The 25,673-nt window shown below is 39.0% G+C and overlaps 1 protein-coding gene across 2 annotated transcripts in view; it reads left to right on the forward strand.

Annotated features, from left to right (window-relative positions):
• LOC124788228 (activated Cdc42 kinase Ack) overlaps positions 1-25,673 on the forward strand; it is a 499,253-nt gene that overhangs the window by 374,080 nt on the left and 99,500 nt on the right. For both annotated transcript variants that reach the window (XM_047255411.1, XM_047255410.1), the window contains exon 13: positions 4,475-4,811. In XM_047255411.1, coding sequence (XP_047111367.1) covers positions 4,475-4,811 — 337 coding nt within the window. The remainder of the gene's footprint in view (positions 1-4,474; positions 4,812-25,673) is intronic.

Below are 25,673 nucleotides of genomic sequence, written 5' to 3' on the forward strand. Positions count from 1 at the left end.
TTGTGCTGCCCCATTTTTTCTCTTTACATTCAATATCCATGTTGGTCCTACCTGGCACTGTCCCATACATTTGAGCAATATTCTAAGACAGGATGCACAAATCTTTGGTGAAAAGTCTTGTTCTTAGACTGTATTTAATAGCCGACGGCAATTCCCGATGACATGACATGCCTACAAAATAGTGCTGATCCCTCTGTAGTGTTCACTGCTCTGCTGGCAGTTGTCTGTCTGCTGAATCAGGGAATAGAGGGCAATAATCTGGCCTATTGCTTGGCTGCATTGTACCTCAAACTGGTCAGTTATTAGGAATAATTTTTATCTCGACCTGCCCATGTCATTTTACATTTAGCTTGTTGTGCAGTGGGATGATTCCTCGATGTGCAGTACTTATGACATCACAATCACAATATATCACATTTTAACACACTGCCTTTTGATTTTAGACATTAAGCAGGGACCTGCTACATATATATTTTAGATGATGGTGATGAAAACTGTTTAAAATTCTATCTCTTGTCCAGACTCCTGTTTAAGCTTTTGGACCTCAGATTTTAATGTATAGTGGAAATCTGCCTCATCCTTTTGTTTTAGACCAGTGAAAAGCCAAGTATGTTTTTTCCACTGTACTGTTTAGAGCATACACTCTCAACTCTCTCTCTAGAATCAAAAGCTTTAGAAGCAACATAAAATATATATTTAGTTAGAATTTAAGAATAGCCACACAAGCATGCATCTCTGTGTTTGTGTGTGCATATCTGACTTTGTTAAGAGAAATGTTAAATTTTCTTTGTAGAATAAATTTAATTTTTTATCACTGTTAACCAACCCCCCCATGAACCATGGACCTTGCCGTTGGTGGGGAGGCTTGCGTGCCTCAGCGATACAGATGGCCGTACCGTAGGTGCAACCACAACGGACGGGTATCTGTTGAGAGGCCAGACAAACATGTGGTTCCTGAAGAGGGGCAGCAGCCTTTTCAGTAGTTGCAGGGGCAACAGTCTGGATGATTGACTGATCTGGCCTTGTAACATTAACCAAAATGGGCTTGCTGTGCTGGTACTGCGAACGGCTGAAAGCAAGGGGAAACTACAGCCGTAATTTTTCCCGAGGACATGCAGCTTTACTGTATGACTAAATGATGATGGTGTCCTCTTGGGTAAAATATTCCGGAGGTAAAATAGTCCCCCAATCGGATCTCCGGGCGGGGACTACTCAAGAGGACGTCGTTATCAGGAGAAAGAAAACTGGCGTTCTACGGATCGGAGCGTGGAATGCTCGATCCCTTAATCGGGCAGGTAGGTTAGAAAATTTAAAAAGGGAAATGGATAGGTTGAAGTTAGATATAGTGGGAATTAGTGACGTTCGGTGGCAGGAGGAATAAGACTTTTGGTCAGGTGATTACAGAGTTATAAATACAAAATCAAATAGGGGTAACGCAGGAGTAGGTTTAATAATGAATAAAAAAATAGGGGTGCGGGTAAGCTACTACAAACAGCATAGTGAACGCATTATTGTGGCCAAGATAGACACAAAGCCCATGCCTACTACAGTAGTACAAGTTTATATGCCAACTAGCTCTGCAGATGATGAAGAAATAGATGAAATATATGACGAGATAAAAGAAATTACTCAGGTACTGAAGGGAGACGAAAATTTAATAGTCATGGGTGACTGGAATTCGTCAGTAGGAAAAGGGAGACAAGGAAACATAGTGGGTGAATATGGATTGGGGGGAAGAAATGAAAGAGGAAGCTGCCTTGTAGAATTTTGCACAGAGCATAACTTAATGATAGCTAACACTTGGTTCAAGAATCATGAAAGAAGGTTGTATACCTGGAAGAATCCTGGAGATACTAAAAGGTATCAGATAGATTATATAATGGTAAGACAGAGATTTAGGAACCAGGTTTTAAATTGTAAGACATATCCAGGGGCAGATGTGGATTCTGACCACAATCTATTGGTTATGAACTGCAGATTGAAACTGAAGAAACTGCAAAAAGGTGGGAATTTTAGGAGATGGGACCTGGATAAACTGAAAGAACCAGAGGTTGTAGAGAGTTTCAGGGAGAGCATAAGGGAACAATTGACAGGAATGGGGGAAAGAAATACAGTAGAAGAAGAATGGGTAGCTCTGAGGGATGAAGTAGTGAAGGCAGCAGACGATCAAGTAGGTAAAAAGACGAGGGCTAGTAGAAATCCTTGGGTAACAGAAGAAATATTGAATTTAATTGATGAAAGGAGAAAATATAAAAATGCAGTAAATGAAGCAGGCAAAAAGGAATACAAATGTCTCAAAAATGATATCGACAGGAAGTGCAAAATGGCTAAGCAAGGATGGCTACAGGACAAATGTAAGGATGTAGAGGCTTGTCTCACTAGGGGTAAGATAGATACTGCCTACAGGAAAATTAAAGAGACCTTTGGAGAAAAGAGAACCACTTGTATGAATATCAAGAGTTCAGATGGCAACCCAGTTCTAAGCAAAGAAGGGAAAGCAGAAAGGTGGAAGGAGTATATAGAGGGTTTATACAAGGGCGATGTACTTGAGGACAATATTATGGAAATGGAAGAGGATGTAGATGAAGACGAAATAGGAGATAAGATACTGTGTGAAGAGTTTGACAGAGCACTGAAAGACCTGAGTCGAAACAAGGCCCCGGGAATAGACAACATTCCATTAGAACTACTGATGGCCTTGGGAGAGCCAGTCATGACAAAACTCTACCATCTGGTGAGCAAGATGTATGAGACAGGCGAAATACCCTCAGACTTCAACAAGAATATAATAATTGCAATCCCAAAGAAAGCAGGTGTTGACAGATGTGAAAATTACAGAACTATCAGTTTAATAAGTCACAGCTGCAAAATACTAACGCGAATTCTTTACAGACGAATGGAAAAACTGGTAGAAGCGGACCTCGGGGAAGATCAGTTTGGATTCCGTAGAAATGTTGGAACACGTGAGGCAATACTAACCTTACGACTTATCTTAGAAGAAAGATTAAGAAAAGGCAAACCTACGTTTCTAGCATTTGTAGACTTAGAGAAAGCTTTTGACAATGTTAACTGGAATACTCTCTTTCAAATTCTGAAGGTGGCAGGGGTAAAATACAGGGAGCTAAAGGCTATTTACAATTTGTACAGAAACCAGATGGCAGTTATGAGAGTCGAGGGACATGAAAGGGAAGCAGTGGTTGGGAAGGGAGTGAGACAGGGTTGTATCCTCTCCCTGATGTTATTCAATCTGTATATTGAGCAAGCAGTAAAGGAAACAAAAGAAAAATTCGGAGTAGGTATTAAAATTCGTGGAGAAGAAGTAAAAACTTTGAGGTTCGCCGATGACATTCTAATTCTGTCAGAGACAGCAAAGGACCTGGAAGAGCAGCTGAACGGAATGGACAGTGTCTTGAAAGGAGGATATAAGATGAACATCAACAAAAGCAAAACGAGGATAATGGAATGTAGTCGAATTAAGTCGGGTGATGCTGAGGGAATTAGATTAGGAAATGAGACACTTAAAGTAGTAAAGGAGTTTTGCTATTTAGGGAGTAAAATAACTGATGATGGTCGAAGTAGAGAGGATATAAAATGTAGACTGGCAATGGCGAGGAAAGCGTTTCTCAAGAAGAGAAATTTGTTAACATCGAGTATAGATTTAAGGGTCAGGAAGTCGTTTCTGAAAGTATTTGTATGGAGTGTAGCCATGTATGGAAGTGAAACATGGACGATAACTAGTTTGGACAAGAAGAGAATAGAAGCTTTCGAAATGTGGTGCTACAGAAGAATGCTGAAGATAAGGTGGGTAGATCACGTAACTAATGAGGAGGTATTGAATAGGATTGGGGAGAAGAGAAGTTTGTGGCACAACTTGACTAGAAGAAGGGATCGGTTGGTAAGACATGTTTTGAGGCATCAAGGGATCACAAATTTAGCATTGGAGGGCAGCGTGGAGGGTAAAAATCATAGAGGGAGACCAAGGGATAAATACACTAAGCAGATTCAGAAGGATGTAGGTTGCAGTAGGTACTGGGAGATGAAGAAGCTTGCACAGGATAGAGTAGCATGGAGAGCTGCATCAAACAACAACCACCACACTTAGCTCATAAAATTTAAATACTAGTTCAAAAGATCTAGTTGTCATGCACCCTGACACCACCACCATTAGTCACACCCTACAGATACTTGGAATGTAAGAATTGTGTTTTCATGTTTTATTGCAAGTGTGACATACTATCTGACTTAAAACTTCCTTAAGATTGGACTCTGTACAGTACAAAAGAATGACTTTCAAAGAGTTTAGTGTCACTGCTTTTCTTCTCTCCAGTGTCTTTCACTGGTTTGGTAATTCTGTGTACAATACCTGAGAACACTTGAGTGGCCAATTGTAGTTGTGTTCACTGTAATAAAAGTCTCCAGTAAATTGTTTTTAGTTATCCATGTATTTCTAGTTTGGATTGTTATTACTGTTCAGATTTGCTGCAGACTTGGAGAAGCACTTGGGCCAGAAAGAAGCGAGTGCCAACACGCACATGGAGGGGACGGCACCCAGACTGCGGCTGCGGCCCCCACCGCAGCAGGTGGCTCGACGCCCTTCATCACGGAGTGCTGCTCTGCCTGCCGGCTGGTCTGCCACTGTGCGCAATGTGCTCTACTCAAAGACTGTCAATTTAGAATGGCAACAACAACAGCAGCAGCAGCAGCAGCAGGAACCTCAGCAAATGCAGCAACACCATGTACAACAAAAACAACAACAACAACAACAACAACAAGGCTGTCCAGACTTATTGCATTTTGGTGTATGTAAGCAGGTAGGGTGGTTGTTGATTTTTTTCTTTTTTTTTTCATATAGACAATGCTGTCTATTTCTGTGTCAACTTTTTCCAACCACACTTGGAAAATTTCCTGCAAAGGGAACTAAAAAAGTAGAAGCATATTTGTATGTGATACATAGTTAAGTACGTAGCCCTCTACAGCTAGTTCCATTATATGTAAAATGCCATTTTGGCTTTAAGTGCTCCATTCTGTAAAACAAAATAAAAACAGTAAGACAGAGGCTCTCAATTCAACTGAGTTTCATTGGTCCTCTTTGGAATGATAAAACTGCTGGTCAACATGAAGAGTACTGCTGTCAGTACATTTTATGTTTGTTGGCTTTTGTTTTATTCATATTATCTAGTTTTGCAGGTTCTCACAGTTTAATTAAGAAGGATTTTATGAGAAAGATATATACTCTGTGTGAATTCTTGGCAGAAATTAAATTCATTGTTCCATTTTGAAATATAATAGCTCTGATATGCAGACATTTACTGTGCAAAAATAACTTTCGTAGTTTTCTCCCATACACCATTTTCACATTCTGACTTTGCAGCACTTCAAACTTCTTTCTCATTTTCTTCCTTCATTAAATTAATTGTTGTTTCAAGATTCACAGGTGCAAGAGTGTCCTGTTTGGAAAACATGTTCCTGTAAAAACTAAAACTTATCTAGTGGTGTTATGGTGTCATTCTCTGGAACCATGTTCAGTAATTCTTCTGAGTTGGTAATATGTTTTAACTGTGCAAAGATAAATCATTAACAACACTGTATCTGAAACATTGCTTGATTTCTTCTGCCAAATAAAATGCAGTAATATTTCATGTAACAGTTACAATTTTTTTCTGTAAATTATTGCCTGTTCTTTGACTCTTTATGTTACACGGCTAAACAGAAGAGACAAATTACCCGAAACTCAAATTTACTCACACACATCAGATCTGTTGCAGACATTGAATCTATTTTTACAAATTCTTCTTCTGAAAATATGTAACATTTTGGCTACATGTTTATTACTTCCCCGTCTCCTGATCCAATACTATTTTTATAGTGAAAATAAAGTTAAGAAGATAATTGTTGCTCTCTCCGTTTCCATTCAATTAATATTTTTATGACTGATTTTCCTGTTAATTTTTTGCACCTCTGACTTGTGCTGTTTCCATTTGAAGAACCCACCTTTGATCCAAAGATGGAAGTTACTGTAGCAATTCTAAAAACTGAACTCTCCCACAGAATGTAAAATTCTGAGATATGCACCTACTCTTCAGATTGCATCACATATCATATACAGGTCTGGACATACTGTGAAGTAACATTAGCGTATGACCGCTTCGCTTAAATATTTCTGCCTTCACCATTATGCCTCGTGTCTCCTCCTCTCCTCCTCCTCCTCCCCTCCTCTCCTTCCCTCCTCTCCTCCCCTCCCCTCCCCTCCCCTCCCCTCCCCTCCTCCCCCCACATTCCCCACTACAGGGGGGGCATGCTGGTGGGCATTGAGGAGGTCATTCTGTTCAAGCTACCTCATTATGTTTCAGCTCAGAACATGTTCTTAGATTGTACAACAAATCAGTGTCAAGGATGTTGGACAGTAGTTTTGGGGATCACTTCTACTACCATTCTGTGCCTTTTTACAAGAACAGGGTATGGTTTTTGTTCAAGGGATCTGCGATAGATTATAGGGAGAAGAGGGACTAACTCAACCACAAATTCAGTATAAAATCTGACAGGGCTACCATTGTGGCCTGGAGCTTTGTTCAATTTTAATGATTTCAGCTGTTTCTCTACACCACTGACACTAATACTTATTTCATTCATCTTTTCAGTGGTACAAGTATGAAATTGGGGCAGTTCTCCTGGGTTTTCCTTTGTAAAGGCACATTTGTAAATGGAGTTACGCGTTTCGGCTGTTGATTTGCTACCTTTAATTTAAGTTGTCTCATTCGTTAGGAACTGGACACTTTGGTGCCACTTACAGCCTTAACAGTTTATGATGTCACATATCTGGAACTGTTTGTCTTAAAATGTTGTAATTTTGAGGGGATTTAGTGGTATAGGTGGATACTTTCTGAAAAATGTGTTGCGAGTAATGTTAGTAGTAAAGAAGTAATAAACTAATTCAGTCCTGGTACTGAAATTTGATGGCATGAGCAGTGAAAATGTAGTAAACAACAAATATCTTTCGTTTCATCATTTTGTGTGGGTGTCAGTGAGAGGAAGTTTTGTAAAGGTTTGAAATTATGTGTAATCTTCATTGGAAATCACTAAGTGCTCCCATTCTCAAATACTGGTTGAATGAAGTGTGTGTATTTTGGCGCCATCAGGTACTCTGCCTCAAGACAAGCACAAGTTAACTGTGTTAACCTTTTAACATAAGGTTGTGTTTCATAATGAGTAGATTATGATAACATTTTAAAATTTCGGTGAGAATTACGCAAAATATTGAAAATCAAATTTTTATGGCCCCTATACTGAAACTGGTACTGGGTCCTGGGGTAGCATACATACTCGAAGTGTTTATTTCAAATTATCTGCACCCATATATGTTACTTTTGGTTTTTAACATTTTTCCATTGTTTGATTTACTTTTGGTTTTGTTTCTGTGAGTATTTCTGTATGATATTTGTCTCCTTTTGATCCATTCGAAAATAAGGCAGTAATCCAAAGAGAGATTCTCAGACTATGCTGTCATATCCTTTTCCTTTCTTCTCTCTCTCTCTCTCTCTCTCTCTCTCTCCCCCCCCCCCCCCTCTCTCTCTCTTTTAATTACAAATGTAATGACAGAGTCTACATCTACATCTACACCTACATCCATACTCCACAAGCCACCTGACGGCGTGTGGCGGAGGGTACCCTGAGTACCTCTATCAGTTCTCCCTCCTATTCCAGTCTCATATTGTTCGTGGAAAGAAGGATTGTCAGTATGCTTCTGTGTGGGCTCTAATCTCTCTGATTTAATCCTCATGGTCTCTTCGCGAGATATACGTAGGAGGGAGCAATATACTGCTTGACTCTTCGGTGAAGGTATGTTCTCGAAACTTTAACAAAAGCCCGTACCGAGCTACTGAGTGTCTCTCCTGCAGAGTCTTCCACTGGAGTTTATTATCATCTCCGTAACACTTTCGCGATTACTAAATGATCCTGTAACGAAGCGCGCTGCTCTCTGTTGGATCTTCTCTATCTCTTCTATCAACCCTATCTGGTATGGATCCCAAACTGCTGAGCAGTATTCAAGCAGTGGGCGAACAAGTGTACTGTAACCTACTTCAACTGTTGCTGGTCTCTGTCAGTCAACAGACAAGGTTGGCCTATACGCTTTTGTGCTGTATGTGTGCCTTCACGTTTCCACTTCACTACCACATCAGAAACAGTGGACCTAGGGATGTTTAGGAGTCTGGTAGTCTCACGTACAGATGTATGACACAAGCGACACCTGATCACCTGACCACATTCAAAGTCTGTGAGTTTCGCAGAGTGCCCCATTCTGCTCTTTCACGATGTCTAATGACTGCTGAAGTCGCTGATATGGAGCATCTGGCAGTAGGTGGCAGCGCAATGCACCTAATATGAAAAATGTATGATTTTGGAGGTGTCGGGGTACTTTTGATCACATAGTGCAGTATAGGAAATACGTCTTTGTCTGCAGGAGAAACAATTAAAGCTCTGATTCCTATATGCCAAGGGAGTGTGAGTTCTGTACGGAGGATTATCTCAGTGGTGACAGGGCAAAGGAAATGTCTGTCTGTAACTCTGACCTCCTCAACCACCATCATTAAAACTTCGTAACCTTGCTCACTTGGTGTTAACCTTTCAGTAGCCTTGTACTTGCTTGGTGGTGTTTGTCTTCTGATAAATGTATCTCGTATAACACTGCAGTATTTAATTTTCAATCTCTCCATTTTTGTATTAATCATTGTTCCCTGTCTAACAGCCACCTTTGTCACAAGCGAGAGTCTACATATTTGAAACAGGTTTGCAAACCACATTCATTAGTACCACATCACACATTTATCTAGTGGCAGCCTAACAGAATAATTTTTACTTTTCGCTCACAAAAAGTACACTTTGATTGCTACATTCTGATTTATACAAACCAGCTAACCTAGTCATGTGTTGTTGATGTCTTGATATCCAATTACAGACTGAGACAGAAGTTTACATTTTGTGTGCGTGCTGCTGACTGACTCAAAGTAAATATAAACATTTTTTTTAATCTTCTGACAGGTCTGATGTGGCCCACCACAAATGCCACTCCTGTGCCAAACTCTTCATTTCAGAGTGGCACTTGCAATCTCCATCCTCAATTACTTGCTGGATAAATTCCAATCTCTGTCCTGCTCTACAACTTTTACCCTCTACAGCTCGCTCTAGCACCATGAAAGTTAATCCCTGATGTCTTAACACATGTCCTATCATCCTGACTCTTCTTCTCATCAGTGTTTTCCATTTATTCCTATCCTCACTGATTCTGCAGAGAACCACTTTATTCTTTACCTTATCAGTCCACCTAATTTTCAACATTCTTCTGTAGCACCACATGGCAAATGCTTTGATTTTCTTCCAGTCCAGTCTTCCCACAATGCATATTTCACTACCATACAATTCTCTGCTCCTGACGTACATTCTAAGAAATTTCTTAATCAAATTAAGGCCTGTGTTTGATACAAGTAGATTTCTCTTGGCCAGGAAGGCCCTATTTGCCTATGCTAGTCTCTTTTTATATATCCTTCTTGCTTCATCCATCATGGGTTATTTTTCTGCCGAGGTAGCAGAACTTCATCTGCTTCGTGATCATCAACTTCTCACTGATCCTCGTTACTTTCATCTTTCTTTGATTTAGTCACAGTCCATATTCTGTACTCATTAGAATGTTCACTCCATTCAACAGATTCCGTAATTCTCCTTCACTTTTGCCTAGGATAACAATGTCATCAGCAGTTCTCATCATTGATATCTTTTCATCTTGAATTTTAATCCAATTCTTGAACCTCTGTTTTATTTCTGTCAGTGCTTCTTGGATGTATAGAAGACTACTTTTCTGTCTTACACCCTTTTTAATTGAACACTTTGTTCTTGGTTTTCAACTCTCTATCATTCCCTCGTGGTTCTTGTTCATAGTGTACATCAGCCTTCTTTTCATATAGCTTATCCCTATTTTTCTCAGAACTGCAAACATCTTGCACCAATTTATATGCTTTTTTTCAGGTTGACAAATCCTGTGAACGTGTCTTGATTTTTCTTAAGTCTTGCTTCCATTACCAAATGCAATGACAAAACTGCCTCTTTGCTGCCTTTGCCTTTCGTATATCGAAACTGGTCATCTTCTAACAGATCCTCAATTTTCTTTTCAGTTCCTCTGTATATTATTTTTGTCAACAACTTGGATGCATGAGCTGTTAACCTGACTTTGCGATAATTCTCTCACTTGTTGACTGTTGCATTCTTTGGAACTGTATGGATGATGTTCCAAAAGTCTGTTGGCATATAACCAGTCTCATACATTTTACTCCAACATGAATAGTCATTTTGTTGCTACTTCCCCCAATGATTTTAGGAATTCTGATAGAATGGTTCTATCTGTTCTGCCTTTAAGTCCTCCAAAACTCTTTTAAATATTGATGCTAATACTGGATCCCCTTTCTCTGCCCTTTCAATTTGTTTCTTCGTCTATCATGTCATAGAGGCTTTTACTGCATTCCTTTTACCTGTTCAATCTCTCCTTTGCATTTAACAGTGGAATTCTCATTGCACTCTTAATGTTACCTCAATTGTTTTTAATTTCACTAAATGTGGTTTTGGCTTTTCTGTATGTGAGTCAGTCCTTCCAACAATGATTTCTTTTTCAATTTCTTCATATTTTTCATGTAGCCATTTCACTTTAGCTTCCCTGCACTTCCTATTTACTTCTTACCTAAGTGACTAGTATGTATGTATTCCAGAATTTTTGTGCTTCATTCTTTTGTTGATCAGCTAAAGTATTTCTTAAGTTATCCATGTTTTCTTTGCAGTTGCCTTCCTAGTACCTATGTCTTTCTTTCCAGATTCTGTGATTTGCTGTTTTGAGAGATTTCCATTCTTCAACTGAAGTGCATACTTAGCTGTTCACTATCACGGTATTATAGCCTCAGAGGACTTCAAGCATATCTCTTCATTCCTTAGTGCTTCTGTGTCCCGTTTCTTTGCACAAGGAAGCTTCCTGTTTAGTCCGTTAAACTTCAGCCTACTCTCCATCATTACTAAATTGTGATATGAGTCTGTATCTGCTCCTTGGGGTGCCTTACAATCCTGGCCTTTGCCAAGTATACCTCTTCCTCAGGTGATTCTTCGAAAGAGTATTGTCTGGTTACCAATACATAATGTTGGTGTAATGGAAGATATCCTTTGACTGACTCTCAAAGTAGTTTACATCTTGATAGGTTTTTTTCCCCCTAAGGTAAGTCTTTCCGCTCCCGGGATTGGAATGACTCCTTACCCTCTCCCTTAAAACCCAAATCCTTTCGTCTTTCCCTCTCCTTCCCTCTTTCCTGATGAGGCAACAGTTTGTTGCGAAAGCTTGAATTTCGTGTGTATGTTTGTGTTTGTTTGTGTGTCTATCGACCTGCCAGCACTTTCGTTCGGTAAGTCACATCATCTGTGTTTTTTAGATATAAATTATTTAACAGTTACATTGCAGACCCATACACATTCCCTGATACACTTAAACATGGAATAACTTATCTGAAACCTAAAGATCAAGCAGACACTTCAAACCCAGCTAAATATCACCGCATAACATGGCTACCAACAATATACAAAATATTAACTTCAGTCATTACACAGAAATTAATGGTAAAGAGCAACTGATAATAGATGCAGAGGTGACATATCAAGCTAAAACTAAACAAAGGTCGCTACACTACGCATACATTGATTACCAAAAAGCTTTTGATAGTGTTCCCCACTCATGGTTACTACAAATATTGGAAAAATACAAAGTAGATCCTAAATTGATACAGTTCCTAAACATAGTAATGAAAAATTGGAAAACCACACTTGATATCCAAACAAATTCAAATAATATCACATCACAGCCAATACAGATTAAGCGTGGAATATACCAAGGAGACTCATTAAGTCCTTTCTGGTTCTGCCTTGCTCTGAACCCACTATCCAACATGCTAAATAATACAAATTATGGATACAATATTACTGGAACATACCCACACAAAATCACACATTTGCTATACATGGATGATCTAAAACTACTGGCAGCAACAAATCAACAACTCAACCAATTACTAAAGATAACAGAAGTATTCAGCAATGATATAAATATGGCTTTTGGAACAGACAAATGGAAGAAAAATAGCATAGTCAAGGGAAAACACACTAAACAAGATTACATATTGGATAACCACAGCGAGTGCATAGAAGCGATGGAAAAAACAGATGCCTATAAATATCTAGGATACAGACAAAAAATAGGAATAGATAATACAAATATTAAAGAAGAACTAAAAGAAAAATATAGACAGAGACTAACAAAATTACTGAAAACAGAATTGACAGCAAGAAACAAGACAAAAGCTATAAATACTTATGCTATACCAATATTGACCTACTCATTTGGAGTAGTGAAATGGAGTAACACAGACCTAGAAGCACTCAATACACTTACACGATCACAATGCCACAAATATAGAATACATCACATACATTCAGCAGCAGAAAGATTCACATTAAGCAGAAAGAAAGAAGGAAGGGGATTTATCGACATATAAAACCTACATTATGGACAGGTAGACAATTTAAGAAAATTCTTTCTAGAACGAGCAGAAACTAGCAAAATACACAAAGCAATCACTCATATAAATACATCGGCTACACCACTGCAATTTCATAACCACTTCTACAACCCTTTAGATCACATAACATCAACAGATACGAAGAAAGTAAATTGGAAAAAGAAAACACTACATGGCAAGCACCCGTATCATCTAATACAGCCACACATCGATCAAGACGCATCCAACACATGGCTAAGAAAAGACAATATATACAGTGAGACGGAAGGATTCATGATTGCAACACAGGATCAAACAATAAACACCAGATATTACAGCAAGCTTATTATTAAAGATCCCAATACCACAACAGATAAATGCAGACTTTGCAAACAACAAATAGAAACAGTAGATCACATCACAAGTTGATGTACAATACTAGCAAATACAGAATACCCCAGAAGACATGACAATGTAGCAAAAATAGTACATCAACAGCTTGCCTTAAACATAAACTTATAAAACAACACGTTCCCACATACAAGTATGCACCACAAAATGTACTGGAGAATGATGAATACAAATTATACTGGAACAGAACCATTATAACAGATGAAACAACACCACATAACAAACCTGACATCATACTCACCAATAAAATGAAGAAATTAACACAACTAATCAAAATATCCATACCCAATACAACAAATATACAGAAGAAAACAGGAGAAAAAATTGAAAAATACTTCCAACTGGCTGAGGAAGTCAAGGACATGTGGCATCAGGATAAATTTGACATTATACCAATTATACTATCAACTACAGGAGTCATACCACACAGTATCCACCAGTACACCAACACAATACAGCTACATCCAAACTTATATATACAACTACAGAAATCTGTAATTATTGATACATGTTCAATTACCCGAAAGTTCCTAAATGCAATGTAACATATACCGCACAGTTAAAAGGAAGTCGCGCTTGACCAATGTCCGCGTCACTTTCCATTTTTAACCAGACATAACGTCTGAGACAGGAAAGAGAAGTAATAATAAAAATATTTAACACTATTTAACCCATGAACCGTGGACATTGCCACTGGTTGGGAGACTTGCGTGCCTCAGCGATACAGACAGCCGTACCGTAGGTGCAACCACAACGAAGGGGTATCTGTTGGCAGGCCAGACAAACGTGTGGTTCCTGAAGAGGGGCAGCAGCTTTTTCAGTAGTTGCAGGGGCAACAGTCTGGATGATTGACTGATCTGGCCTTGTAACACTAACCAGAACGGCCTTGCTGTAATTTTTCCCGAGGGCATGCAGCTTTACTGTATGGTTAAATGATGATGGCATCCTCTTGGGTAAAATATTCCGGAGGTAAAATAGTCCCCCATTCGGATCTCCAGGTGGGGACTACTCAGGAGGACGTTGTTATCAGGAGAAAGAAAACTGGCAGTCTACAGATTGGAGCATGGAATGTTGATCCATCAATTGGGCAGGTAGGTTAGAAAATTTATAAATGGTAATGGATTGTTTAAAGTTAGATATACTGGGTATTAATGAAGTTCGGTGGCAGGAGGAACAAGACTTGTGGTCAGGTGAATACAGGTTTATAAATACAAAATCAAATAGGGGTTATGCAGGAGTAGGTTTATAATGAATAGGAAAATAGGAATGCGGGTAAGCTACTACAAAAAGCATAGTGAACGCATTATTGTGACCAAGATAGATACGAAGTCCATGCCTACCACAGTAGTACAAGTTTATATGCCAACTAGCTCCGCAGATGACAAGGAGATTGATGAAATGTATCATGAGATAAAAGAAATAATTCAGATAGTGAAGGGAAACGAAAATTTAATTGTTATGGGTGACTGGAACTCGATAGTAGGAAAAGGAAGAGAAGGAAACGTAGTAAGTGAATATGGAATGGGATTAAGGAATGAAAGAGGAAGCCGCCTGGTAGAATTTTGCACAGAGTATAACTTAATCATAGCTAACACTTGGTTCAAGATTCATAAAAGAAAGTTGTATACATGGAAGAACCCTGGAGATACTGGAAGGTGTCAGATAGATTATATAATGGTAAGACAGAGATATAGGAACCAGGTTTTAAATTGTAAGACATTTCCAGGGGTAGATCTGTACTCTGGCCACAATCTATTGGCTATGAACTGTAAATTAAAACTGAAGAAACTGCAAAAAAGTGGGAAATTGAGGAGATGGGACCTGGATAATCTGAAAGAACCAGAGGTTGTAGAGAGCTTCAGGGAGAGCATTAGGGAATGATTGACAAGAATGGGGGAAAGAAATACAGTTGAAGAAGAATGGGTAGCTTTGAGAGACGAAATAGTGAAGGTAGCAGAGGATCAAGTAGGTAAAAAGACGAGGGCTAATAGAAATCGTTCAGTAACAGAAGAGAATTGAATTTAATTGATAAAAGGAGAAAATATAAAAATGCAGTAAAAGAAGCAGGCAAAAAGGAATACAAACGTCTCAAAAATGAGATTGACAGAAAGTGCAGAATGGCTAAGCAGGGATGGGTAGAGAACAAACGTAAGGATGTAGAAGAACATATCACTAGGGGTAAGATAGATATTGCCTACAGGAAAATTAAAGAGACCTTTGGAGAAAAGAGAACCACTTGTATGAATGTCAAGAGCTCAGATGGAAACCCAGTTCTAAGAAAAGAAGGGAAAGCAGAAAGGCGGCAGGAGTATATAGAGGGTCTATACAAGGGCGATGTACTTGAGGACAATATTATGTACTTGAGGACAATATTAAGGAAATGGAAGAGGATGTAGATGAAGATGAAATGGGAGATGTGATACTGCGTGAAGAGTTTGACAGAGCACTGAAAGACCTGAGTCAAAAGAAGGCCCTGGGAGTAGAAAACATTCCTTTATAACTACTGACAGCCTTGGGAGAGCCAGTCCTGACAAAACTCTACCATCTGGTGAGCAAGATGTATGAGACAGGCAAAATATCCTCAGACTTCAAGAAGAATATAATAATTCCAATCCCAAAGAAAGCAAGTGTTGGCAGATGTGAAAATTACCGAACTATCAGTTTAATAAGCCACGATGCAAAATAGTAACACGAATTCTTTACAGACGAATGGAAAAACTGGTAGAAGCCAACCTTGGGGAAGATCAGTTTGTATTCCGTAGAAATGTTGGAACACGTGAGGCAGTACTGACCCTACGACTTATCTTAGAAAATAGATTAAGGAAAGGCAAACCTACGTTTCTAGCATTTGTAGACTTAGAGAAAGCTTTTGACAATGTTGACTGGAATACTCTCTTTCAAATTCTGAAGGTGGCAGGGGTAAAATACATGGAGCGAAAGGCTATTTACAATTTGTACAGAAACCAGATGGCAGTTATAAGAGTCGAGGGGCATGAAAGGGAAGCAGTGGTTGGGAAGGAAGTGAGACAGGGTTGTAGCCTGTCCACAATCTTATTCAATCTGTATATTGAGCAAGCAGTAAAGGAAACAAAATAAAAATTTAGAGTAGGAGTGAAGATCCATGGAGAAGAAATGAAAACTTTTAGGTTCACCAATGACATTGTAATTCTGTCAGAGACTGCAAAGGACTTGGAAGTACAGTTGAACAGAATGGACAGTGTCTTGAAAGGAGGAGATAAGATGAACATCAACAAAAGCAAAACATGGATAATGGAATGTAGTCAAATTAAGGCAGGTGATGCTGAGGGAATTAGATTAGGAAATGAGACGCTTAAAGTAGTAAATGGATTTTGCTAGTTGGGGAGCAAAGTAACTGATGATGGTCCAAGTAGAGAGGGTATAAAATGTAGATTGGCAATGGCAAGGAAAGCGTTTCTGAAGAAGAGAAATTTGTCAACATCGAGTATAGATTTAAGTGTCAGGAAGCCGTTTCTGAAAGTATTTGTATGGAGTGTAGCCGGATGTGAAACATGGACGATAAATAGTTCGGACAAGAAGAGAATAGAAGCTTTCGAGATATGGTGCTACAGAAGAATGCTGAAGATTAGAAGGGTAGATCACATAACTAATGAGGAGGTACTGAATAGAATTGGAGAGAAGAGAAATTTGTGGATTTGTGGCACAACTTGACTAGAAGAAGGAATTGGTTGGTAGGGCGTATTCTGAGGCATTAAGGGATCACCAATTTAGTATTGGAGGGCAGTGTGGAGGGTAAAAATCGTAGAGGGAGACCAAGAAATGAATACACTAAACAGATTCAGAGGGATGTAGGTTGCAGTAGGTACTGGGAGATGAAGAAGCTTGCACAGGATAGAGTAGCATGGAGAGCTGCATCAAACCAGTCTCTTGGAGACCACAACAACAACACTGTATTCTAAGATAAGAAAATTTATTACTAGATTTTTAATGGCATTGTCCCATTTCAAAATTGTAAAATTTAGTCTCATGCCACATACATATAAAATTCTAAAGCACAGATCTATTATAAAACATAATTATATAGTTGAAAACAAAGATGATGTGACTTACCATACGAAAGCGCTGGCAGGTCGATAGAAACACAAACAGACACATACATACACACAAAATTCAAGCTTTCGCAACAAACTGTTGCCTCATCAGGAAAGAGGGAAGGAGAGGGAAAGACGAAAGGATGTGGGTTTTAAGGGAGAGGGTAAGGAGTCATTCCAATCCCGGGAGCGGAAAGACTTACCTTAGGGGGAAAAAAGGACGGGTATACACTCGCGCGCACACACACACATATCCATCCACACATATACAGACACTTCCTTTGTTTTTAAATATATTGATATAATTATATAGTTGTATGCACCAGCAAATATAGTGTGGCACAGATTTAAACTCAGTCTGTAGATGAGACAGAACTTTAGAAATCACATCATCTTACATACTACATTTCTGACAAACAAAACAGAATTATATAGTTGTATGTACCTACAAATATGGTGTATATTTTCTTACAGAGTAGGGATCATTATGCATCCATGTTCAAAGATCTTGTCTTCTATACTAAAAGTTCATAGTACCTGAGATTTTACAATTTTCTTTGCTTACTAGTAGCTTCTCTTATCTTTACACATACAATGAACAGTTACACAAAATTCTTACGATTCTTGATATTGTCCCTAAATTGTTCAGATATATCACAAGTTGGGCTAACTGTATCAATCAAACAGTTACTTTCCCGTTGATCAGTCTTAATTTTAATATAGGTTGATTCTTACAAAGTAGAAGACAGCAACCTGCCACTACTAATACTGCTATTTATTTAAGTAAATAGCACCGTAACATTTTGAACTGACAAGTTCATCATCAGATGGCTGTTCACAAGATTTACAAGATGCACTTTACATAATTGTTAGTTTTCGATTTTTATTCTTCCACTGCAGCAAAATATTCATGGTGTGTTGGTGCCCTATGGTAGAAAACAGTGTCAGATGCGCCCTATGTGAACATACGTAACCTTCAAATGATGAAATACAGATTAAACAAACATATGAGGTCAAGTGTTTATTGTACTTACATTGAAATTTCCGCACAATTTCGACGTAAGTACAATAACCACTTAACTTCACATATTTGTTTACTCTGTATTTCATCGTTTTGAGGTTAGTTATGTTCACATAGGGCGCATCTGACACTGTTTTCTACCATAGGGCACCAACACACCGTGAATATTTTGCTACAGTGGAAGAATAAAAATCGAAAACTAACGATTATGTAAAGTGCATCTTGTAAATCTTGTGAATAGCCAGCGATGATGAACTTGTCAGTTTGAAATGTTACTGTGCTATTTACTTAAATAAATAGCAGTAGTAATAGTGGCTGGTTGCTGTCTTCTTCTCTGTTGTCACACACTTCATGCAAAAGATCACTGTCAGTTTCTTAAAATGCTACATCCACACTGTCTTCACAGGGTTTTATCAGTTTTACAGGTATCGTAACAATACTTTGGCTACTCATATTGTCAGGTAAAGATTGAACACAATGAATAGATTTCATGACACATCTAACATCATTTTTTGTAGAAGGAACACAAAACACATTACTGTCAAAATTACCCTTCTTGCTTAGATCCTCTTTCACTTCATTCCACCATTTGGGATTTAAATTCTGACTAATCACAGCTAACTTATTTCAGAATCCACCTTTATCTACATTGTCACGAATCTGGTCCCAAACAAACTTCAAAAAGTTTTCACCTGTATTCTCCAGGCTCACAGACACCTCACCTTTACTGTGTGGATCATTACTCTGCATGACATTAATGAAAAACTGCTTTGACTGGACTGGTATTTGATGACTCTCATGTATCACATACATCTCTTACCTGTATTGTCAACATCATTCCAAATAACTCTGAAACTTAATTATTCTTAAACTCCACAAATACCTGATACTCATCTTCATCACAAAATTTCCTCATCATCGTCACTAACAATCAGGTTTGTATTAAAAGTTTCATCTCCATCAAAGTAATTTAGCTCATCTATATTCATCTGCAATAAGCTCAGACTTACCAGTCTCAGTTATTTCACAGCTGTCATTCACATGTAGATAAAAAATCATATCATTAACACTGTTATTATTGTCTAATTGCAAGTGTAACTTGAGGGTCCTGTGCTTGTTATGTTTCCTCGCCCCAAAATTGTGGACCTTCATTGAGGCGAACTGCTGTTTCCCGAGTAGTTACTTCTCTGATTGTTTCTGCTATTAAATTGCCCATCGTTATCCCCATTATTCCTATCCTGCTGATGTTCAAAATTTCTCTCTCTCTTGACACTTTGATTCTGATAGAAGTTACCATTATCTCTGTTTCTGTAATTACTCCTGTTGTGATTTCTACTATTCTGATTATTATGGGACACACTTCTTTCTACTGCCCTATCCAGCATGTCAACATAGTGTAAAAATTGTTCAAGACAATCGTCAGGTCCAAGTAATTAATCCCACTGCAGTCTTTCTGGTCATCCCCTTTTAAGTGCGTCAGTGAAGGTCATTTTGTCAAATTATTTGTAAAGGTATGCTTATTTTTTAAGTTGGTTCTTACGAAACTCTTTCAAAGTGCCGTCTTTAGTCCTACATTTAGGACCATTCCAAAATTCGCTTTTGTTTCTCCCCTATTCAGCTTCTGAAAAAACTTATACAAAAAAACGTTTCTCAAAGCTCTGATATGTTTCCCATTGACTTAACTTTACCCATGACATAGGTTCACCTTCAAGACATCTTTTAACAAATTTAATTTTTTAATTGTCATACATGCCTGACACAAAACTCTCTCTGCAGTTGTACAGAAAATCCACTGCATGTAAATTTTCTTACCATTGTTTGCACACATACTTTGGTTCAGACAAAATTTCCTAAACTGGTGAAATTTTTTGATATAAACTAGTTACATTAATTCGCATATTGTTTTCAACATTTGAAGTTTTTTGGTTTAAACTGGTGATATTTTGTTCGTTTTTTCCACTATTGCTTTCTATTCAGCTCTGACATCGCCAACATTCATTGATTGTTTCACTGACTCAGCTACAATCTCATTTCCCAAAACAAAAAATTTATTTTCTAAAACATCACCTTTTTCATTCACACTTTTTATCCCCTCTGATAACCCATTTTTTAGCTCCAAAACTTGATTACTAAGTTGGTCCATGTGACTGACTATCGTTATCTGTCTTCATTTCCTCTATTTTTTTTCCAAAATTAACTGCAAAATATCAGTTTTTACTGTTTTCTTTACTGACTACGATTTCACCCGGCTCAGACCTGTCCTGACTGGATCCTACAGCTTTTGTTTCTACCTCACTCCTGCCCTTGTCCCTATTCATTATGTTAACAAGCACACGAGTCCACAAAAAAAATTAACCTCACAGATAGTTTGTACTTATCTTTCCTTTTTTATGTCCCTGGTTGTAGTTGTAAAGTTCTCTTTCATTCGATCCGCTCCGTCATTATTGGTAGTACATTGATACTGTTGGTATGATTTGCTTTGGTTTTTTTGTTTCATGTGATCAGAAATTTATTCACACATAAATTGTAAATTAAATAAATCAAGTAATTTACAATTTTCTTTTCTGCAACACACAAAACTGCATTATTAGTCAATTAATCCCAGACGACGCCCACACTTGTTATCTACCCCTCCCTTTCTTGTTGTTGCTACTGTCCACAGTGGCAAAGTTTTTTCAGAAGATTTGAGAGGAGTAAGATTTACAGTAAACTTTTTAGTTATCTTTTCTTGCACAGTTAGCTCCAGTTCTTCATGTCTAGGAGTCTGATTCTTGAAGCTTAAATTCTCACATTTTAGGTTCTCATGGTTCAATTGACCTAAATAATTTTGAAGAATGTCTTTGCAGAACTTTTGTCTTCATGATAATTTACTGTCTCACAGTTTACTATATCACATTGTATGTTGAATTTTGGCACAATTACATTGTTCATCCAAAGTAAAAAATACGTCCAAAGCATGTTTACTACTACTTCACTCTGTGGTATTAACAATATTCCAAAGAATTTACAATTTTTCTTGACAAATGAATTTCTATTAGTTTGGAATAAAAATGAAGCCCCATGCTTCTTGACAGAGCATAGGGGAACGATGCGGAAGACCCACACTGCTGTACTACGCAGGGTCCTAATGGAAGTGGTCTGCCATTACCTTCCTCCAACCATAATGGGGATGGATGGATGATGATGATGATGATGATGATGATGATGATGATGATGATGACGACGATGATGACACAACACCCAGTCATCTCGGGACAGTTAAAAATCCCTGACCCCGCCGGGAATCAAGCCCGCGACCCCATGCTCGGGAAGCGAGAACACGACCACGAGTGGTGGGCTTCTATTAGTTTAGATGACGATTTTATAAATGAATCCAGAAATATGTGTAATAAACACTACTAGATTGCATAATTAATGATATAAATTTTAAGTGTGCCAAATACGAGGCGTGTTTTTTAAGTAAGTACCGTTTTGAAAGTAAAAAAAGACATGCTAAGATATCTCAATAATTTTATTTTTACATGAAAGCTTGTACCTTAATCTACTTTTCTACATAATTTCCGTTAATATTGTGGCACTTGTCATAACATTGTACCAGTTTTTGAAAAACCTCCTCATAGAAGTCTGTGGCCTGACTTGTTGCCACTGCATCACCACTGTTTTGACTTCGTCATCGTCTTGAAGATGCTGACCGCCCAGCTGTTTCTTCAAGCGCAGGAACAGATGGTAGTCACTGGGCCCAAGGTCGGGGCTGTGCAGAAGGTGATCTAGAGTTTCCCATCCAAAAGATGTGATGAGATCTTTGGTTTGATTCACCACATGCGGACGGGCATTGTCTTGCAACAAAAGGATGGTTTTGCTCGACTTGCCACGTCTTTTGTTCTGAATTGAACAACACAGATTATGCAGTGTCTTACAGTAAGCTGCTGCATTGATTGTCTTACTACGCAGCAAAAATTCGACAAGCAATACTCCTTGTTTATCCCAAAAAACTGTGCACATGATTTTCTGGGCAGAAATTGTTTGCTTAAACTTCACTTTTCTGGGTGAAACTGAATGCTGCCATTCCATGGACTGTTGCTTTGATTCTGGTGTGACGTAGGCCACCCATGTTTCATCGCCCGTAACAATTTGGCTTAAGAAATCATCACTGTCATTGTGGTACCACTCAAGGAAAGTCAATGCGCTGTCTAAATGTTTGGTTTTGTGCACATCCGTCAACATTTTAGTACCCAACATGTGCACAATTTTGGGTAATTCAAGTGCTTTGTCACAATACCATACCCAAAACATTACAAGAAACATTAGGAAGGTAATCGTAAAGCGTCTGTTTTCTCTCACCTTATTGTCCACTTCCTGCACCAAACTTTCATTAACGACTGCAGGACGCCCACTCTGTTGTTCATCATGCACATTTGTGCGGCCATCTTTAAGTGCTCTCACCCACTTTCTTACCATTCCATCACTCATAATGTTTTCTCTGTAAACTGTGCAGATCTCACGATGAATATCGATCGATTTTAGGCCTTCAGCACTAAGAAATCTTGTAACAGCCTGTACTTCACAGTCGGTGGGACTCACGATTATCGGAGGCATCTTAAACACTCAGTACACAACGTAAACAAGGAAGAATCAGACTGTAATGGCGTCAGTGTGTAGACAACAGATGTAGGTACCCAGTGCGCATGCGCAGAACACCGTCCGCAGTGCTGTGGCCGCGGTGCGGCAAAACAGTACTTACTTAAAAAACATGCCTTGTATTTGCTAATTTCAAATGTTTTTTAAAATAAAACAAAATATTTAACTGTACATCCAGAGCTAGTACGTATGAATTGTAACAATGAAAACAGAGTAATTCCTTTCCATAAATTTTAGCTTAAAATATAACATTTTGTGTATAAAATTATATGAAATTTTTCAGAAAAACTGACCTGTCCAAAATTAGAAAATATTTCTGGTATCAACTATTACTGTTGAGGAGGAGTAATGCCAGAGGAGGATGTTCCTTTACAATCTTACATGAGAAAGACTCTCAAGTAAATTTGTTGACTGTCTTCTTGTCTATGTCCCAGTGTCCAAAAAGCTACTCCACCACTTAAATTGGGGAGGGTTGAGGAAGTACCAGTCGACCCTCATGGAGCCAGCAGCGTAGGAAGCCTTTCTCCACAAACACTGCCTTCTCACAGCACTCTCTCATATCTAGAAAACCTGCGATAGCACGTAGTGGTACAATATCATCAGTCAGATTTCTGAATGAAGAACATGAGGATGCTGTTGCTCCACATTTGTGGATATCATCTCAGTTTTTTCTTTCCCCCAGTTCTGACACATCAACTTCAGCTTAAGATTGGAACAGCAGAAAAGAAAGAAAAATAGATTGTAATATTTCATATGTGTAAATTTTAATAATTCACAGTGTCTTTTTATCTTACTGAACTCTGAACAACTGGTACCACTTTAAACTTTACCAACTGTTTGATTTGTGGGTCTGCATTTTGGTGAAATGTCTTGGCATCCAAACTTGAGAGCTAACAGATCTTGATCTTTCATTTTTGCAGAGCTTTCATTTAGTACCTATCTGAATTCAGTTACACTTTGATGCCTCTGCAGGGCAGGCATAACTAAACTTGGTGGACACTGTTGACAATGAGGACATTAGTCAGATAATTTGTGCCTGCTGAACTGGCATGACATCCAGCACATGTGCTGAGGCTGGTGACCCACTGATTTTGACTGGAATGTCTCCTCTCAGAGTGAGAACTGCTCTTGAAGTCATGTATCTACTGCAGTCATCATGATACAAAACACTCACTAAAGCATCTGCAGAGTGGCTGTTAGAAACACGCCACTTACAACGAAACCATCCAGTGCCTGAAAACAAAATGCCTTGTGGGATTATAACTTCTAGACATTAAAATTTTGTGTTGGAATTAGAGAAGGTCACCACTGTTGCTATGTAAATCCCAATCTGATTTTAAAAACAACATAGCCATGGAACAATATACCTCGGATAACATTTTTAACTATGTTCTGTTGTATTGTGTACAGATGGACTCAAGCAGCCAATGTATTTGGTTGTTCTGTTGTTCTTCTGTATCAATTCTTCGAAACATACATTTTAATTTTTGTGATGCTAACAAATTTCCCTTTTTTAGGAACGTGTTCCTAGCTATTGACAATTTGCAATTTATTTTCTTTCTACTTCATGCAGTGTGAGTTATTTTGCTCCCAAATTTGCAAGACGACTCTACAGTGGCTGATTTCGTAATCAGATTCCCTCGGCATCACCTCATGCATTTGTCTGGCATTGCCTAATGCTCCATCTAGTTATCCATGTCCCATCACCTTAATTCCACCCCTCCCTGTGGGTCCGGGGGTTAGAATAGGCCCAAGGTATTCCTGCCTGTTGTACAAGGTGACTAAAAGGAGTTTCACACGTTTCGGCCATTATGTGATGGTTCCCTGTAGGGTATGACCTCCATTCTTCAAAATTTTCAGGAAGAGCGAGCCAATTGGTGAAGGCCACTTTACAAGGTGCGTCGTATCCATCGGGCTTTCAGATTTTTTGCCTACTTTCTCGTCGTCGCATTGCAGTGCTCCCCATTCTCCATCTCTTGGGTGAGGACACCTTCCTGGGTGTGTTTTCCACCATGCACTATATAGTGTCAATTTCTGCGTCAACGATGACCATGAACTTCTTTGCACCTGATATCCAGCACGCTAGCCAGTCTGTTGTGGTGGGGCCACCATGTACCCTGTTGGTTGTAGCTCCCTGACAACACATGGATCGCTCTGTTGATGCCTGCACTGTTAACTCCCCACTTATGCCAAGAGGTAGATGCTCATTCCTCTGGGGCATCGGGACTCCTGGCAATGGCCTTTGCTTTGATGAAGCACAGTCCATCATCTGCTGGTGGTGAAACACCTGTAGTCTCTAGCAATCACAAGCTGAATTCAACTCACAGAAGTATGACACCAAATCGTTCCCCTCCCTGGCCACACCGTGGGAGCAACGTCAGGCTAAGGATGGCAGCGGATCTTATTCGCCCTGGTACTTTGTTTGTTTGAGAGCGGATGGGGAATCTTTCATGATGCTGAAGCCTCAGTTTTTTGTTGAGCATTTAGAGGACAAGTTCATGGAGGTGGAGGGCCTGTCCACAATGAGATGTGTGTCAGTCTTGATCAAAACAGCATCCTCTGCCCAGTCATGGGAGTTACTCGCTTGTGACAAGCTGGATGTTTCTATAACCATCACGCACCATAAGAACTTAAATATGGTCCAGGGTATCATATTTCACAGAGACCTTCTTTTGCAGTCCGATGATGAGCTGTGCGCCAATTTAGAGCGGCGAGGTGTACATCTCGTCCTGCGTGCCCACCGGGGTCCGAATGACAATCAGGTTGCCACCGGTGCCTTCATCTTGGCCTTTGAGGGTGATACATTGCCCGAGAAGGTCAAGGTGATGGTCTGCCGGTGTGATGTAAAGCCCTATATCCCTCCCCCAATGTGGCGCTTTAAGTGCTGGAAGTTCGGCCATATGTCTTCCCGCTGTAGTTCCAGCGTCACATGCCGAGATTGCGGATGCACATCATATC

Source organism: Schistocerca piceifrons, chromosome 3 (assembly GCF_021461385.2).
Source record: "Schistocerca piceifrons isolate TAMUIC-IGC-003096 chromosome 3, iqSchPice1.1, whole genome shotgun sequence".
Lineage (NCBI taxonomy): Eukaryota > Metazoa > Arthropoda > Insecta > Orthoptera > Acrididae > Schistocerca > Schistocerca piceifrons.